Source organism: Tachysurus fulvidraco, chromosome 1 (genome assembly GCF_022655615.1).
Source record: "Tachysurus fulvidraco isolate hzauxx_2018 chromosome 1, HZAU_PFXX_2.0, whole genome shotgun sequence".
In the NCBI taxonomy this organism is placed as follows: Eukaryota; Metazoa; Chordata; class Actinopteri; order Siluriformes; family Bagridae; genus Tachysurus; species Tachysurus fulvidraco.
The window spans coordinates 37,587,143-37,607,099 of NC_062518.1; the positions used below are offsets into that span (position 1 = coordinate 37,587,143).

Here is a 19,957-nt window from a genome sequence, read left to right on the forward strand (position 1 = left end):
TTCAGTCACTCTTATGATATACATGACATACTTCAGTGCGCTACTTCTATAGTCCACCTTCTTTCTCCATTTTAGCTTAAGTACTGTCATCATCGTCATCATCACCTCATCATTATATTCTGTCTGTCTCCTTTCTTTTCTTCATTCTCCTGTATTACTCTCTCTCTCTCTCTCTCTCTCTCCCTCTCTCTCTCTTTATCTCTCTCTTTAATCTTATAATTCATAATTCATTCATGTCTTAGCAGGCTGCTGCTGTGCTGTAATGTCACAAAACAGGGGAGACCCTGGAAAATCGTGAGTGAAATCTTGATCAGAGTGAAGAAAAATTGGAACTGGAAGACATAATCCGTGACACATTGTCTATCTTGTGTGCTAAGAGCAGTGCTGGCTGTATGAGCTTCAAATCCACACACCCTGAAGGGAATAAAGGAAAGTTCACTGAAAGGATGCCAGCAAGGACAATTTTTAAAACGAGTCTCAGGCAAGGTGATTCTCTAATGCAGCGGGTTTTAATCTTTGCACCTGGGATGTCTAGCACATTATGATGGGTGTGTGGTTGTGGATCCGGAGCCTGTCCCAGTAACACTGAGGCCGAGACTGGAAATATAGCCTGCTGTAAGGAAACCTGAGAACCTGTTGAAAAGCCACATGAACGTGGAGAGAACAAGCACAGAAACTCCACACAGAAACGTGAGCTCAGGACTGAAGCACTATTTTTTGATGGTGGATTAAACACAACTAATGTTGAGTGCTAAAAAAGAGTGCACATGTTTATAATAAATAAATATCAGTCAAATAGGTGATGTTCTGTGATAAGCTGCTTCACACCTCTTTCCCTAGCCTACTGTATAATGTAAGGTCTGTGTGAAGCTTTGCTTATTATTGTCTCTTATTTATAAAGTCCTGCATTGTTGCAGCTGTTTAAATATCAACATGTTCAGATCAGGGCCTGTATTCATAAAGATTGTAAGAATGATCTGAGAGAGAGCTCCTAATTTAGCTTAAAAATGTAGCTAAAGAGTGATTCAGGATCTCAGCAACTCTGAGCAAGAAAAATATTTTAGAGACGAGGCAGGGCTGACAGCGTTACTAGCTTTGATACAGTACATTCTACGTCATACGTTTGTGACCGTATTAGAGATGCGTTAACATCTATATGTTATAAATGTAATAAATTTAATTCAAACGTACATATACGTACATGTGGCATTTCAGCTCCGTTTGTTCCATGATGTTGGCGTATCTTACAAATGACATAGCGGCAGAATATATATTTGTCAGGATATTAGTGTCACCCAAATGAGGGAGGTTCCGCTTTGAGTTTGGTTCCTCTCAAGGTTTCTTCCTTTACCGTTCTAGCCAGTTTTTCCTCACCACAGTCACCTCAGACTTGCTCGTTGGGGATAAATACAAACACATTTTAATATATTTAATAGTAATCTTGAATTTTTGTATTATATGTATTAATCTTTATATTAACCTTTTGTTTTATCTTTATGTTTTTCTTTTGTTTATGTTCTGTAAAGCTGCCTTGAGACAATAAAAATAAAATACATAAAATAAATTTGAATATATATATATATATATATATATATATATATATATATATATATATATATATATATATATATATATATATATTATATTGTAGCATTTTATTAACTATAATTATTTAATATTGTATACAATAAATGTATTCTCCCGCTTTTGGCCATTTTCTCCTCTGTTAAAGAAACTCTTAAGCCTCTTAAATGTCTACATCTAACACTTTTTGACCTTATGAGCTCTTTCAAGGGTTAAGAAGTGTTATAAATAATTTTTATCTTTACTAGGATCTTCTCTCTCTAATTTCGACTCAAGGAGAAACTCTTTGCACTAAGAATTTTCATAAATAAAGGCCCTGATATTTGTGGGACATCATATGGGAAACTTTTATCTAGTGTTTCAAATGTCAGCTCCAATCACTCTTCCAGTACACTTGGCATTGTTATTCATTCATTCATTCGTTCGTTCATTCGTTCATTCGTTCGTTCGTTCGTTCGTTCGTTCGTTTGTTTGTTTGTTTGTTTATATTCATACACCTGACACTTATTTCTGGACACTTCATCTTGTTTCTATTTTCTAAACTCTACTAATTACCATGGCGTAACCTTTCTTTTAAGTGGTTTAAAGTTTTTAATAATGAAGTGTAAATTATCTAATTAGTTATTTTTCTTTTTTTTTCTTCTTCCTCTTCTTCTTCTTCTTCTGCTCTCACACTCTCTTTAAATTTATAGTTAATTATGCTGTAAGACATCAATAGGATTAACTGATTCTGTAGGTCATGTTGTTTTGTGTTTAAGTCGTGATGGTTTAACTGGTGATGTGTAACTGATTCGAGGTGCATTTGATGGTTTGCTAATGGGATTAAAAAGCGTGCAACATAAGCCTGATGTCTGATGATGAGTTTGTGTATGTATGTGTAGTGATCCTGCACTGCAGGGTATCTACAAAGGAACCTAGAAAAAAAAAAAAAAAAAAACAAGAAAAACACCAGGATGCAGCATTAAAGGTAATCTACATGCAATAAGTGGATGCTTGGAAACCATTAGATCCAAATGTTTAATGAAAATCATTAGGCTAATTAGAAAAAGTACATCTAAAAGCTTTTTTTCATCAGAACCCATTGTGTGTATTCCCTTTGCTCTAGACTATGTGTGGCCACTTCCTGAAGCTCTGTGCCCGATCTGGATCTACCTAGATGTGCTTTTCTCCACGGCCTCAATCATGCACCTGTGTGCCATCTCTCTGGACCGCTACGTGGCTATCTGCAACCCCATCCAACATAGCCGCTTCAACTCACGCACCAAAGCCATGCTGAAAATCGCCGCCGTCTGGACCATCTCTATAGGTCAGAGCCACATTACATTCACCTCAGCCCAGGTCATGTGTTGACTAAAGTGCAGACATGTTGTCTGACTCAAAAACCTAAAATTATCTACTAGATGGTGTGGCGTTTGTGGTGAGATTAAAAGAAAGAAAAGAACGAATGCAAAGAAAAATAAAACAACTGAGTTTGCAATAAAAAAATCTAAAGGATCATCACTCTCGGTTACCTTGGAGAATTCTGACGCAATCAGACATAGCAACAATAACCCAGTTGGTGTCTTGGCAGCTTGTAAAAAGTGATAAAAATGTATTAACACCTCCTCAAGCTCAGTACATCTTCATTGAGGAAGCACGCTGACAGCTGAAGCAGTAACACCACTGATGCAACATCAATCGTAAGGCACTTTCCCAAAAACCCACTGCTCATCATGGCAGAATGGGAGGATAAAAACATCATTACTATGTTAGCTCTAAAATTTGTTATTTAACAGAGGAGAATTCAATATATGGACAGAATCCTTATGCTCAAAAGTCTTCAAAAGCATGGTTAGCCCACAGGAGCAAGGAACAAAAAAGAGAAGAAGGTGAAGCCCAATTGTCTTGTTTAAATTAAATTAGCGTAGAAGAATGAACAAAAAAAACCTTTAATCTGGTTTACTTTGGTTGCAAGCCATGCAGATGAATTGTTTAAAATGAGCCAATTTCAAATTATTGTCAAAAATGTATGTCAGCTGAGTTGGAAGCTATATTGTGAAGCTTTATGTGTTCCTTTGGATTCTGAAATTGATTTGTAGGTGTTTACAGACACCGGAGTGAGTATAGTGTTAATAGCTGGCTCCTTTTGAATGGTCTTAGCAACAGTGACACAAGATCTCTTTATTCATTGCTGGAATTAAGATATGAATCTCATGAGTTGCTTGCGTGCACAGAACTAAGTACTCAGTATCCATGTGCTGTGAAAGTAAAACACCTTTTCACTTGCAGAAAGGTTCCTACAAGAAATGTACACTTGATCATGAATGGATGAATTGGGACTTAGAAGCCTTTATTATCACCACATATAAATTAGTGCACAGTGGAATACTTTTCTTCGCAACTGAGGAGGTTGGGGTCGGAGCACAGGGGCGGCTATGATATGGAGGGTTAAGGGCCTTGTTCAAGGGCCCAACAGTGGCAGCTTGGCAGTGCTGGGGCTTGAACCCTGATCTTCTGATCAACAAGCTTGAGCCACTTGAGCCACCACTGCCTCATCGTGCAAATTGTCTAATCAGCCAATCATGTGACAGCAGCACAGTCATACAAAAAAAAATAGTACAGATGTAGGTCAATGCAGGAGCTCGAGTCAACTTCTAGCATCAGAACAGAGAAATGTGTGATCTCTGTGAATGTAACATACAGTAGCATGACTGTTGATGCCAGACGGCTGGTTTGAGTATTTCAGAGACTTTCCTAGGATTATAATGTACGGGAATTGTTATAGTTTACACACAGAGTGGTGCAATAACCAAAAAAAAAACCCACCAAGAGAGCGATAGCTCTGCAGGCAGAAATGCATCGTTGATGACAAATTCTGGAGTAGAACAGTCAGACCGATTGCATCTTATACAAAGATAACCGCTCCGTATGGCCGCGCTGAGCAGAAAAGCATTTCAGTACATTAGACCGTGAGGCAGATAGACTATAACTGCAGAAATACCACAACAGGTTCCAGTTCTAGCTGAGAGCAGGACTGTGAGGCTACAGTAGCATAAACTGAGGGGCTGTATTCATGAACATTCTTAGTACAATGAGTTTCTTCTAGTGACAAAATTCTAAGAAAAGTCTTGGAAATGTGTGTGATTCCCCTTAATATTAAAGAGGAGTTCCTAATAATGATATTAGTTTTCTGTTAAAAAATAAAATAAAATAAAAAGAGCTCATAATTAGTGAGGCGGACTTTTAAGCGGCTTAAGAGTTTCTTTAACAGAGGAGAAAATGACCAAAAGGAGGGAGAAGAAATGTATTGTATACAATATTAAATAATGATAGTGAGTTCATATATATATATATACATACATACATATATATATATATATATATATATATATATATATATATATATATATATATATATATATATATATATATATATTCTGCTGCTATGCCATTTCTAGACATGCAAACATCAGAGAACAAACAGAGCCTAAATGCCACAGCGATCGAAATGATATAATTTGGCACTATGACTTTCCTACGTTGTGTCGGAGATGTTTACATATACATTTACATTTATTACATTTGTAACACACAGATGTTAGCGCATCTCTAATACGGTCACGAATGTAACCTCAAATATTTTAAAATAGAGACAAAGTGAAGGCTCAGAATAGACCATAATTTAAAAGCACTGCTTTTCTTTTATAGGATAAAATAATAAATTAAACAATAAACAATAAATTCTCCAATAGAATGAATCACACTTTGTAATCATACTGATTATTAATCTCACCTCCTCTCTAAGATAAACGGGTTGTATTTTCCTTGCTCGGGGTTGCTCTAAAATTGGCCCTGAATCACTCTTAATATAAGTTTACAGCGTCAACTATACAGCAAATCATTTATGTAGCTACAATCTAAAAAAAACAAAAAAAAACAACTGTTTATCTAATGGTAACAGCAACGTGTATATTTAGTGATCGGAGGAAATCTGAACAGGCAGATCTGCTACTCTCAGTAACAGATGCAGAATAATGACTAGCCTTATCGAGATGGATTTTTCCAGTGTAGCCTGTGAGCCTGTGAGAATAGTAATGCGGGGTGCTAACATATCAGCTGTTCATTTTTTGTGACTCACAGCCAAAGAACAACAGAAATGAAAGATAACACTTACAAATATATTGACATACAAGCACAAACAAGGCCATTACACGAGTTAATGTTTTCTAGGCTAAGAGGATCTTATCTGAACAAAGAAATCGTAGACTATGACAAAAGACAGCCGGCGATGTGAGAGTAGGATATACTGTATAAAAGCACATAATGCTGTTATATTCTTCTGAATGCTATGTTTTAGTTTCGCATGTAAGACATGGAGGTTTTTTTTAATAAGGCATGGCCGTGAATAAATACAGTAAAGCTACTGTATGAGTTAATATTTCAAGGCCTCGATCGTCTCGTTCGGCCATGAATCCTTATGTTGTGGCCAAAGTCATGTCAGAAACGTTGTGGGATCAACATACTTAATACATGACCTCCTGTTAAGTACTTGGTGTGAATGTTGAGCAGGGCCGGTTCCAGGCAGTTATATTAAGGTGGGCTGGTACAAATAATAAATGGGTAGTCAGTGGTAGTGGCCACAAAACCAGTACCTTAACTTGTTCACACACAAACGTAACTACACTAAGGATGATCTTGACATAACACATACACAATAGCACAATAACATACACCATAGGTCAATGGTTTCCCCTGCACATGGCTTTAACTCAAAGCATGCAATGGACAGATTATTGTCGATTAGCTGTAGGCTGCCCACACAATCAAAATGTACAAATCATGCTGGTATTTTCTGTTATTTTTCTCTTTAAATACAATTTAAAGAAACAATCAAACTTTAATTGGGTGGGCAAGACCCATATTTCCCCACTGCTGCCGCCGGCCCAGACGATGAGGAATAAAGTCTGTTTGCTATGAGAATTGGATTGATTTTCTGTCTCATTCATTTTCACGTCATCTTAAAAATATCTGCAATGCGTTAATGATTTCATGGCCAAAAAAAGACTCGAGGCTACACAAGGCTTATCTCATGGCTTCAATTTATCAATTTGTGTTCACACCTGACTCCAAAATGAACACCATATCAGATCAGTAGCTCATATACAGAAAGTTTGCTACCAATAAAAAACTTTGTCTAATATGTTTGGAATATTTGAGACTGTGTGTATATATGTGTGTTTGTTCAAAGTATGTATGTATATAAGGGTTATATAAGTTCATAACCCAGGTTTAAGTGTTGAGTGTTTGGTAAATGGGCCTGTTCTATATGTTAGATATCTGCTAACATTATCACAGAGCTATAACGTTTGTCCTCGTTGCTGTAATTCCTGAACATGTCAGGTTCACTAAAATCCCCAGCTCTCAGTATGAGTTGTTACAAGACACCGTGTGAAGTGCAGCTTACTGCAGTATTACGACTCAGGATGTGCTCTCGCTGCTCTCAGAGATGTAGATTGCCCACTAGTGTCCCAAATAGTGTATTGCACACGAAACCAGACGGTGTCTGCTGAACTCATTAACCAAACAACTTTAGCTTCCTTCCAGAGATGCACAAACAGTTTACAAGCATGTGCACCAACACACCATATCCACTCAACAGTCAAGAAGCCTTTATTGTCATTTCAAATATATATAGCTGGTGCGCTACATATTGAAATGAAACAACGTTCCGGGATATTTTGGTACATCAAAATAAATCAGACAAATAATAATACACGTTATGTATTTATATAGGATCTTTATCAAACTCAAGGTTACTTTACAGATGAAACAGACTAGGCAGGTGAAAGTTATAGTTATAGGTCAAAGCCTGACTCTCTGGCTCAGTGCCTTTTGTTTCCGTGTCAGGCCAATGTGTTTGCAATCTTCAGGTTGAGCAGTTTTGGTGAACCTGTGCCCCACTGTAGAATCAGAGCTAATGACTGAGAGAACTCAGCCAGTGTCTGACATTAACCAAACCTTTAACCCTTAACAACCTAGCTCAAATGAAATGTTTCCTCTGTAAACCGACCTTGGGATTTATAAAAGCACTATATAAATATAATGTATTTTTTCGAAAAGTCTTTAGCGGAGAAGTGGAACCAGATGCGGTTTCTTGATGTTGGGATTCTTTTCTACTCACTAGGGTTAAGAGTGGTTATGTCAGTTAACGTAACCTTCTTGTCAACTTGAACCAGTCTGGCCAATGTCCTTTGTGCTCTTTCATCACCGAGGCATTTTCACCTGCAGAACTAAAGATCATGGTTTGTTTGTTGTTTGTTTTTCTGTATATATTCTACAGTTTGTTGTGCATGAAAATGCCAGGAGATCAGCAGAAATACTGAAGAAGCATGAGAAGTCATGGACATCACGTTTTTTCACCATGTTTGTGAAACACGTCATGTCGCATTTCCAGAAAGTTTTCAGGAACATAAGTCATATCACATATATCTGTGTGGGAGGTTATTAAATGCCAGAAGGCGGTTATACATTACATCCTGACACATCATTCTCTTTTCCCAAAGTTGGAGAAAAAAAAAGCTCTTATCTGTTCCAAGGAGTTTCTGTAGGGACATTGTGGGGACATCGTGGGTTATTGATAGTGCTTGTGTTTTATATTTCATCCAGCATTCATCAAGAAAATGCTTTCAATCTACCAACTCATTGCTTTCCCTTCATTATCATTACCAACACATTGCCATCTGTTATCTAAACTGCAGTCTATTGTTAATTCAATTACCCATCTAGATTCATAAAGAGAATTATACCTGTCTGTTGTGGCTCTGACTCATCATCCCTCAAGGAATAGACTGTGCACTTACCCTGCCATTAGAAAGTGTGATCTGCAAAATAAAAGAGCATCTGCTGTTTAATGTAGGGATTTTCTTTTGTGATCCAGTTCTACCAGAGTAGGTTTAATGCTAGAGGGGCTAAATTGGATTTTCCCTGTTTTGCATATGGGTTTAAAACGGTGTTAACTGTGCTTACACTGTGGACAATTGGAATGTGTGGTTTCATCAGTTTAACAGAGACAAAATCTCACTCTGCTTTCACAAGCTGTTATAAGCTGTAAGAAAAGAGAGGCAAGAAGACACAAACTGCTCAATTATTCATGTTTCCTAAATATTTTCAATCTAGCTTCCATATAAATTGGGATTATAGCCAAAGACTGTTGTCATTAATGGCTTCACGGCTCATTTGATTCTGTAGGTAAAGTATCAGGAGCCAAGTATTGGGTATTTCCTCAAGCACTAGCTGGGGCTCTGGAGTATAATTCCTGGGGTGAATAACTACATTCTTTTTTCACCTACGGCAGTTCATTTTTTTCTTTCAAAGACATCTGCATGTATTGATTTATTGCATACTTCTCCCTTCCTTGAGCATGCCATAAGTTAGCTAATTCATTAGAGTCATGCTACTTCACCCACTCCTAGATATCATAGTCCTGGAAATGAGAGCTACTGCTGTTACAGTTTAACTCTATTAATATATCACTATTGAAAACGTTACTGTTCTTCTCTCTGCTTATGAATGCTCAGAACTCACGGATGTTCTTAGTTGTAAATAAAACCTAAATTAATCCTTCAAAGTAAAAACAACTGGTGTTTCATAATATTTTCATTATTATCATTTAAACCTCTCTCTCTCTCTCTCTCTCTCTCTCTCTCTCTCTCTCTCTCTCTCTCTCTCTCTCTCTCTCTTCCTGTGTCTCAGGTATCTCCACTCCTATTCCCGTGATCGGGCTCCGTAACACAGATAACGTCTTTGTAAACGGAAGCTGTATGCTGAACGAGGAGCATTTTATGTTGGTCGGCTCCTTCGTGGCCTTCTTCATCCCTCTTGTCATCATGGTGGTCACATACTGCTTAACCGTCCAAGCCCTTCAGCGCCAAGCCTCTGTCTTCCTCTATGAGGCTAAAGCCTCTTCCCAGCAGCCCTTGCAGCCGTCAGCCCCGTCTTCGTCTCAGTTGGCCCCGCCCCCTGTCTCCTCCCGCCGAAGCAGCCTGAACTGTCTGCGGATGGGGAATTCACTGACCCCATCAACACCTGACAGCATCTCCATGGTGGCTGGCTCAGAGGCACCGTCTCAGCTCAGCTCTCCAGCTGTATCCCACGGCCGTCGTGGCATGATGCAGGCCATCAAAAATGAAAGGCGGGCCTCCAAGGTTCTGGGTGTAGTGTTCTTCCTCTTCCTGCTCATGTGGTGCCCTTTCTTCATTACCAACGTGTTGTCTGTGCTGTGTCGTGATGCATGCAATGGTCCCCTGCTCTCCGACCTGCTCAACGTGTTTGTGTGGGTGGGCTATATCTCATCGGGTGTGAACCCTCTGGTATACACTCTCTTCAATAAGACCTACAGGCGTGCCTTCTCCAGCTATATGCGCTGCCGGTACAGCGGAGTCCGACTCAAGCCTGTGGCTATCCATGTGCCATGCCCGTCTCAAGCCGCCGTCACACCACTTCTAATTTGCGTAGATGTTGACCGGAACAGTAACTGCCGCAACGGAGACGGTAACACACTTCAGAAACTGGAGCTGCCCGACATTGACACTCATCTTGGGATAGAGATGCAAACTGGACTGTCGGCACTATCCGTCAACAGCTGTCATACCCTGGCAGAGCACACCAGCAGTGTTTGATTCACTAAAGGCGGAGCTGTTCACTGTAGCATGACCACCAGGATCAGCTCTGTGTGTCTGTGTACTTGTTTTTTACTCAAGGAAGCACCACCCCAATGGAACCCACACCAGCACTGGGGCTGGCAATCACCACACTGTAGAATGTATGCTGGCGGAGCACGAGGGGGATAATTTACAGCATCAGGGACTAACCTGGTTCAATGCATTAAGACAATCCAGGACACTCTGCACTGTGTGGGAATTGAATCTGAAGTTTAAAAAAAATCTATATGATGATGTGTTTGAACAGGTTCAGATATTTGAATGCCATAAAGTGTTGCATGGCTTAATCTAGTTTTTTTTTTTCTTTCAATAAAACAATACAGAACAGTGTGAATAAGCAACGTGGCTTCCAAAGAGAGAGCTCCAGCTCCCTCGTGTGGTTCTTTATGAAAATGACAGATGGCTTCTGAGATGCAGGAATAAAGAGGCTGACCTACATTCACCCCAATCAGGTGTTAAATTATGTACACCAAGTCCATCAAATCTTGGGATATATGAAGTTTCCATTACATACATTACATATGTTTGTTTCCATATACCTTTCAAGCATTGGTGGGTAACAGCCTAGGACTATCTATGCATAATAATCAATGCATTTTGGAATAGCAGGATCTGGAATGTTTTATTTCATATAACCCGACAGATTAGAAGAGAAAAGGCTTAACAAATTCCTCAGATCATCTTATAACCCAAAAAAAACCCACCTGTAATTGTGTATCCATGGCAAATCTGTAGAATGGAATGCAGTTACAATCTTAAACATCATTTCTAATCAAGGCATGCATTGTGTTGGCTATCTAAAGGTTTGAGACGTGGTTTAGATGTACCTAGGAAACTCATGTGAAGTGAGTTGCAAGATCATGTGAAAGGTTCTTAAATCATCGAAAGTTACTTCCTCAATCGGTGCAAGAATTTGGAGAATTTTCTCTTGAATGTAAATGTCAGTTATCTAGTGGTGTTGGCGATGAAGTGCGAACACTCAGCAGAATTACACAGGATGCATGATTTCTGCTGCAGGTCGACGAAAAGCCACATCTCAAACAGCAAAACCTAATCTGTCAGATCCAAACCATGTGTTCAGAGGAGTTATACTTGTGTGTTGTTGTGTAAAATGCTGTAAATGCTTGTTGTTTTGTAAGTGTGTAGAATTTTAGTACTCGGTATATATTAAAGACCCTTCATTCAAACTGCCATTTTATACCAAAACCTGTGAATGTTTGTTCAAATCACTTCTCAATCATTTACACAACCTTTCTTTGTGATGCTGCTATTTATTTAATAAACTTCCATGATCATTCGTGTCCGTGTTTTGATCAATGACGGTATGTCTTTACAGGAATAATCCACTCTGAATGACTTACGGTATTTACAATTCGATACGAGTGCGAAAGATTTATGATGAACATTTCTATTTTAACTCATTACTATTTACACATGAAACATAATGTTATTCTGTGAGAATGCAGATCTACCTAAAGACCAAGACGCAGCAGTGCTTTAGTCCTTTAATAATCATCTCCCCTTCATCTATATACCTACTCTTGTCAAACAGATCAGGCTTCAAGCTTCAGTGTTCATGATAGCAGCCCCATCAACACCATTGCACTTGTCACCTAGTACATCACTAACTAGTCTCTGCTGTCAGTTACATATAGCTCACGTAGAGTATGATTCCTCTTAATATGATGTTTTCTCCTATTAAACCTTACAGCAGCACATAACCACTAACGTCCTAGTTTAAGTGCATCTTTAATGGAGATGATAAGCAGAAAAGGAAAAACAATACACTGTGTGAACCACGGTCTTGCACGGGTAGCTTTGATTCGCTGCCCTTGGCATACAACAATTGGCTGAAATTAAATGAATGTTTGCTTGGCTTACTGAATTCAATTGAAACCAGCACACCTGCTCTTCTCTCTTGCTTTATCGGTGCCATTGCAGATGGATTTTATCCAAGGACATGTGTAAATGCAACAGTTTTAAAGTGTCTAATACCAATCACTATACAGATACACCTTTTTCTATTTATGTTACTTCTGATAATGAAGGATCATTTCACATTAAATATCTTATTTATTTGATCGTTTCTATATAAGCACAAAGTTTTTGTGTACTGGAGTGTTGTTAAATGTCGACAGGTCAACAGGGTTAATATTTTACTGCAAATTCTAATATAGACTTCAATTTCTAACATAATTTATCTACATATTATATGTAATTCTGAAGGATGTGATCATTCAGACTAAGTATATAGCATTAGGTTGTAGCCAGAGTGTAATACAAGCCAGTATTATAGCACAATTTGTATAGCTCAGTGATATAATGTATAAACAAACTCCCTGCTAATCACTCACCAAAAAGACAGACTGCATCCAAAAACAAAAGACACACAAAAAAATCCTACCTTCTTAAACCAAAAAAAGCATCACCATAGGGTTGTCAGTCAGTGATACAGCATGTAGCCTTACCACCCCAGGGCTCCACAGGTGCCAGTGCAATCCTGTGCTCAGGTTACTGTCTGTGTGGTGTTTCACAAATTATTCAAGTCTGTGTGGGATTCCTCTGGGTTCTCCGGTTTCCTCCCACCTTCTAAAAACATGCTGGTAAGTGGATTGATGAAAGCAAATTGGCTCCAGATGTGTGTGTGTGTGTGTGTGTGTGTGTGTGTGTGTGTGTGTGTGTGTGTGTGTGTGTGTGTGTGTGTGTGTGTGTGTGTGTGTGTGTGTGTGTGTGTGTTTGCGTGGTGCACTGCGATATACCATCTCCCTATTCTAGCTGTTTTCCTGCCTCGTGCCTTCTGTTCCACCTTTAACAGTCCACTGCAACCCTGATCATGTTACTGAAGGAAGGTGAGTAAATAAAAGGATGTACAAACAAATGAATGAACAAACAAATGGTGGGACTGCCATAAAGATACATCTTTTGAAAGACAGAGATATCTTATTTTGATTTCTTCTTTCTGTTTTCCTTTCCTGCTTTTCTTTTTCCTCCTCTTCTTCCTTTTCTTCTTCCTCCTCCTTCTTCATACTCATATAGTTTCAGTGATTAAATATCATTTTCTTGGTGGATCTGATATCAGAGTAACTCTGGGCTGCACTCTTTCTTCTTCCTCTTCTTCTTCTTCTTCTTCTTCTTCTTCTCCTCCTCCTCCTTCTTCTTCTTCTTCTTCTTCTCCTTCTTCTTCTTCTTCTTCTTCTTCTTCTTATTATTATTATTATTATTATTATCCATCATAAATCGAGCTGGCTGTATACAGTTTTGACCTGGCTACAGTATGCCACTTTACAGTTACAGGCTCTCAGATTATAGTGCACTACTACTACCTTCTGTATATTAAAATACATTTAAATGTGTTGCCCTGTAAAGACTGATGTGTCTCCTGATGTGGCTGGGGTGGTGGTCTGTCGCTTTAGTGCTGCGCATGCGCAAAGCAGCGCTCCGTTCGCGCAGAAGAGTCAACGCTGCCAGGGAAACACACAAGCAGATACAGGCAGCATCGGACACACACACACACACACACACACACACACACACACACACACACACACACACACACACACACACACACACACACACACACACACACACACACACACACACACACGCACTGTCAAATGACTGCTATTCACATCTGCATGATGCGAAACCCGTGCAGCTGGAGACTACAGGAAGCTATGTGAGGGGAAAAAAGGAGAAATAAGAGACGATAAATCAGCCTGACGTCTGAAAGGTAAATAATAAAAGCAGCCATTTATTCGGTGTTATTTTACTTTACAGTTAGCTGTAAAGCTAAGCAGCTAATGCTAACCTCGTAGTCGTGGTGTGGATTTTATAACGTTTCATTTATCTACACGCGTTTGTCTCACACAGTGGTTTCCGTTGACCTCGTATACCGGTGATATGTAGACGCAGAGACATTCGGGACGTTTAAAAAAATGTCTTTATTTCTGGAGATATAAGCGAATGTTTATTCTGTCTCGTACTGTACACCGGACGCGGGCACGCGCACGCACGCTGTAGTAGATGCTGTCACCTGTGCGCGCGACACCTCAGAATCCCCAACAGCTAAAATGCTAAATACAAAAGACATGTGGAGATTTTCTGTCGTTCACACAGCCACAAATGTCAGGTTTGCAATCTAACACACTACACTAATTGGTGTTCTTGCCAAACATTACGTTACATTACATTATTTATTATTATTTACATTATTATTTATTTATTATTTGCATTATTATTTATTATTATTATTCACATTCATTATTATTATTTGCATTATTATTTATTATTTATTATTTATTATTATTATTATTTACATTATTATTTGCATTATTATTTATTATTATTCACATTCATTATTATTATTTGCTTTATTATTTATTATTTATTATTATTATGAACATTATTATTTACATTATTATTTGCATTATTATTTATTATTATTCACATTAATTATTAATATTTGCATTATTATTTATTCTTTATTATTATTTACATTATTATTTGCATTATTATTTATTATTATTCACATTAATTATTAATATTTGCATTATTATTTATTATGTATTCTTATTATTTACATTATTATTTGCATTATTATTTATTATTATTTACATTATTATTTATTATTATATTTCTTTTTATTATTTTAACATAATCTGCTTTGACATGTAGTATAGAAAAGGGCCATATGGTAAATCTATCATACCACTCATAGATATCACATTTAGTTTGACATTTATATACGGAAAGCTATAGCTTTAAAACTTAAATCGAAAAAGAAAAAAAACAACATAGAATGCTTATTTGTGTGAAGACTGAATCTAACAAGGCACGACACGAAAAAGTCAGTCACTTGTTCTGATTTTGTGAGTAAAAAAAATCAACAACAATTATTGTTTGTGGATTCAAGTAAAACGTGCCGTGTCCGAAGTTGTTGAACAGATGAAAAAGTGTTTTATTTTGTGGATACCAGGGCATCTGTGGAAAAATGGTCCAGAACTCCTTTATATGACGGAAAGGAATTCTGTGTTGTCCTTTGAGAGGATGTTACTGAGGACGTCTGGGTTTCGCATCTGGAAAGGGTCCTCAGTATGAGTCTTACATTCTTTTAAAATAGGTCAAATGTAGCTCTCTGGCTTTTCCATCTGGGCTTGTAATTTCACGGTATGTGATACAGGGCAAAATCATGACTTATCTTGGATCTTTTATCATCCTAAACTCTTTACTGCAACCATAACCCTGGTTTGCATGTTGTTTGACCTGTTACATTTCTGTGTCTTTGACCACCTCAGCCTCATATTGTTGTTATATGCGATTTTAGATAGAAGCAACCATTTCCCGATAAAATGCTTTGTCTCTTAGCCTATTTTTTTTCGTGTGCAGCCCAGAAAGCAAAGTGCAAGCATGGCGACTCTTTTAAAAACAGCAACAAAGGAATAACAGGGTACATAGTCACCTTTACATAGCTGTCTGTCTCTCATGCACTTACTAACAAACACTGTCTATATCGTATCCTGAGGAAAAAGTCATCCAGGAAACATTAAGTCCATGAAACGTTTTTTCCACGTTGAATATGGATTGTAATTTCACATTTTTGTGTTTTTTCCAGATAACTTTATTCTCTTTCTCTGTCTCTGTTTCTCTCTCACACACATCACACACATGCATACATATACTCAAACATGTTGAGTCAGCAACACTGGGCAGCAGCACATGATCAATACCCTTTTGCTGTGGGAAGGAGTCTAATCGCTAGATCATAGGTGATCATGGATGATGTCAATCTATTGATTCGTGTCATCAGTGTTGGCTCAGAGCTTGTTACAAGTCCCTCAGCATTTGGGAGCAAGCTGGATTAATGACCCATCATACTGCTTTGGCTATTAATTATATATATTTAATATGGGATGATTAACATCAACAGCAATGTGTGAGTTTCCAATTAGACCAGTTCTATACAGGGGCTTGTGATTTTAGCACATCTATGTGGCTTTCGCAGCACAGGCATAAACTGCGCAGTATTTAGGGATTGGCAGGACAAGTGGACTGGGGAAAATGTTCGACTCTGTTTGCTATGAAATAAGGTCAGTACATTTGTACCATTTAAGCCTTACATACTGATTTCAATCACATAGACTTGATACTTTAACTGTTGAAAAGGTTATTCTAGGCATTATATTGGATGTTTGGTTTTGTATTGTGTTAACAGCATGCAGTAAGTACAACAGTCACAGTCCTGACCTGCAAGTATATCGATGGTTAGATTTAATCATCTGAATTTTTTTTGGGCAGGAAACCGAAAAACACAGGAGAATCCATACTGAGATACAGTATGCAACCTGATCTCAAGATCGATAAAGACGATGGATCAATCTTTTTTTATTCTCATAAATAGTAGTACAAAGTATGGCTGCAGATCCACAGACTTGGCTGGAGTTATCGGGAAAAAAAACGTTGCTGTCATTTCTGACTTTTCTGTGTCCTTCACTTTCACTGTCTTTAGCCATGCCCTCATTTCCTTCTACACATTTATCAGAGATCCCTTTCACCCAACACCGGTGGAACTCTCGTGGAAGATGTATGATTCTCTCATCCAGGGAAACTGTGAGGTGCATGTTTTTTTTTTTTACCCAAGTGATAAAGAGTTGTGATTTCCTATTAATATTGTGCTGCATTTTTAGCAGATATTAAATTGCCTTTTTGGGCTGATCTGGGATCAGGCTTATCCACCCTCCCACCGATTAACAATGCGGTGTAAACCATGTCATGTGAGGCAGGTGATCCTGATTAACAGCAGTCCATATGTAAACCAAGAAAATGACATAGTCCAATGTCATTTTAACTGCTTCACCAAAGTGGCATTCATATTGGAGCTCAATCCAAGTACAAGAAAATATATTTATTCTTCAAAGTTCCACACTGGTGAGTATTACATAAGTTGTGAAAGTAGGTGTGTATTTTATGTGGTATTGATTTCAGACACAATATCCCAGTGTATTTCTAAGTAAATCATGCACATATTTTTTTGTCTGACACTACTGAAAAAAACTACTGGATAAAGTGGATGTGTTCTGCAGATCTGACTCTAAGCTCTAGCTCAACCAGGACGGCACACAGAGAGGAATGGGGACACCGCAGGTCACGTGGGCTTTCCCTAGTTTGTAATTGTGCTGAAGCCACCACATTTTAATTGTGTGTGACAAGAGTGCACATGAGTGGGGGAAATGGAGGGAATGCTGGATCTGGAGCAAGGGTTAGAACTGTAGGAGTTGGTATGGAAGTTATACTGATAGACACACGAGTCAGAATGAGAGAACCTTTATTTCTGTGTTGTAAAGAAAAGTTTAATAAAGTCTTCTAAATAATGTCCTGATATGTCTAAGTAAAGCACAGAATCGTGCTATAAATATATACAAATTCAACAACAAATCAGAAAACAGTGCATGTAGTAACAGGGACAATCCAATAAGAGGTGGTTTCTAATCCTATATTCATGCTAGCAGGCCATGTGCTGTGTTGTTTCTACTTTATCTCTTGTTAATGTATAGTGATTGCTGCTCGTTGCTTTTGTAGGCGTGTACTTTACTTTTCCTTGTAGGCGTGTACATTGCAGGGCACACACACACACTCTCACACACTCACACACTACGGAAAATTTTCCAGAGATGCCAATCAACCTACCATGCATGTCTTTGGACCGGGGGGAGGAAACCGGAGTACCCGGAGGAAACCCCCGAGGCACGGGGAGAACATGCAAACTCCACACACACAAAGCAGAGGTGGGAATCGAACCCCCAACCCTGGAGGTGTGAGGCGAACGCGCTAATATTTAATTTAATTCAGTTCAATTCCATTTATTCTTCTAGCACTTTTAACAGTTCACATTGCCTCAAAGCAGCTTTACATGAGTAGCAAAACAGAATTAACATTAAGTGACTTTATCTCTAACTCGAATCCCTGATAAGTGAGTCTGTAGGCAACAGTGGCAAGTCCCTGAGATGATATGAGGAAGAAACCTTAAGCAGAAAAAGACACAAAAGGGAAGCTCATACTCATTTGCGTCACATTGGACAGTAAATAATGTCAATGTATATAATGTCCTTTCTACAAAGTATATATACTGTATATTTATACGCCACTATTGTTGAACATGTGTTTAGGTTTAGATGTTACATGAAAGTCTTCATACAAGACAGATTAGCAAAGCAAACTAAAAGTTCTCACTGCACTCAAGGATCACTGCTATTTCCTTCCTGCCTTTTTACAGTTGGGAACTGAAGTAATGTTGGACTACATGTGCCAGAGGATTGTCCTGAGGAAGCATTCCTGCAATCATTTCAATTTGTCACTTTATTGCATCGTATCTACTTTCTGAAGAATTGATCATTTTCACTAGTCACGGTGATAATCGGCTCTGTTACTAAAGTCATGGCTTTGTTTGATGCCGATACACATACTACACACTGATACACTGAATACGCTGATGCTCCACGCAGTCCTGGCCTCTTTGACCTCCTTCATTGTGTCTGGACTTAGATAGAAGCTTATCTTTGTAAGGTCATAACAAAGACAGGCCCAGTGCAGTGCTGAACGCCATGCTGAGCACATTCCATGACACTTGTGAAGCTCTAATGGAGTCAGAGTCCAAAAATGATCATGTTTTTATATTCCTCAAATTCAAGAGTGTTTGACTTCACTTCTGAGCCTTGAAATAAGATGATCCTTATTATTTGCCCATTTGTAGGCAGTGTGTATCCTCATGCAGTCTCCTGTCTGTCTGCGTTTGTGTGTGTTTAGGATAACTAATCTTTGTTCTCTCTCGCTGGATGAAGCTGCTTCCTGCTCGCCATGTTTTATTCATAATCTCTCACCTTTTCATAACTTTGTGCTCTTTTCATCTCTCTCTCTCTCTCTCTCTCTCTCTCTCTCTCTCTCTCTCTCTCTCTCGTTTTTTTTCTCTCTCTCTCCAACATTTTCCCTGTCTTGTCTCTCTCTCTATCTTTTTCCAGTCTCTCTCATTTTGTCTTTCTATTTTTGACTCCCTGTGTCTTTCTTTTTTCTTTCATTTTGTACATGGAGGTCACTGTCTTTCTAATACTATGTCTGTCTCTCTCTCTCTCTCTCTCTCTCTCTCTCTCTCTCTCTCTCTCTCTCACTCGCTCACTCACTCACTCACTCACACACACACACACACTCACTCACTCACACACACACTCACTCACTCACTCACTCACTCACTCACACACACACACACACACACACACACACACACACACACACACACACACACACACACACACACACTCACTCACTCACTCACACACACACACACACACACACACACACACACACACACACACAGACACACTCACTCACTCACTCACTCACTCACTCACTCACTCACTCAGTCACTCACTCACTCACTCACTCACACACACACACACACACACACACACACACACACACACACACACACACACACACACACACACACACACACACACACTCACACACAGACACACACACACTGTCAGTAATTTTCTCACCCTATTTTTGATCAACCCGCCCCAAAAAAACACATGAAAGGAAACCATGGTAACGTTTTCTCTCTTGTCTGTTGTGAGGATTTGGGGCAGTTTTATGCGCACTGAATTAGCAGCCGGAAAAAGCCA

At 38.6% G+C, this 19,957-nt stretch overlaps 3 protein-coding genes across 7 annotated transcripts in view; 2 read left to right on the forward strand and 1 right to left on the reverse strand.

Annotated features, from left to right (window-relative positions):
- htr2cl1 (5-hydroxytryptamine (serotonin) receptor 2C, G protein-coupled-like 1) overlaps window positions 1-11,580 on the forward strand; it is a 118,511-nt gene extending 106,931 nt beyond the window's left edge. For both annotated transcript variants that reach the window (XM_027178378.2, XM_027178380.2), the window contains 2 exons: window positions 2,690-2,890; window positions 9,316-11,580. In XM_027178378.2, coding sequence (XP_027034179.1) covers window positions 2,690-2,890; window positions 9,316-10,241 — 1,127 coding nt within the window. In that variant the 3' untranslated portion in view covers window positions 10,242-11,580. The remainder of the gene's footprint in view (window positions 1-2,689; window positions 2,891-9,315) is intronic.
- Window positions 1-19,957, reverse strand: part of LOC113663171 (E3 ubiquitin-protein ligase TRIM39-like) — a 537,569-nt gene that overhangs the window by 150,932 nt on the left and 366,680 nt on the right. The gene's annotated exons all lie outside the window — the stretch shown is intronic.
- Window positions 13,742-19,957, forward strand: part of zgc:109889 (uncharacterized protein LOC553542 homolog) — a 21,041-nt gene continuing 14,825 nt past the window's right edge. Inside the window, exon 1 of one of the 4 annotated variants that reach the window (XM_027178372.2) lies at window positions 13,742-14,013. The gene's annotated coding sequence lies outside the window, so the exon portion shown is untranslated. Of the gene's footprint in view, window positions 14,014-17,115; window positions 17,208-19,957 lie in introns of those variants that run through there. The other 3 variants (XM_027178373.2, XM_027178374.2, XM_047816071.1) reach the window with 3 other exon arrangements.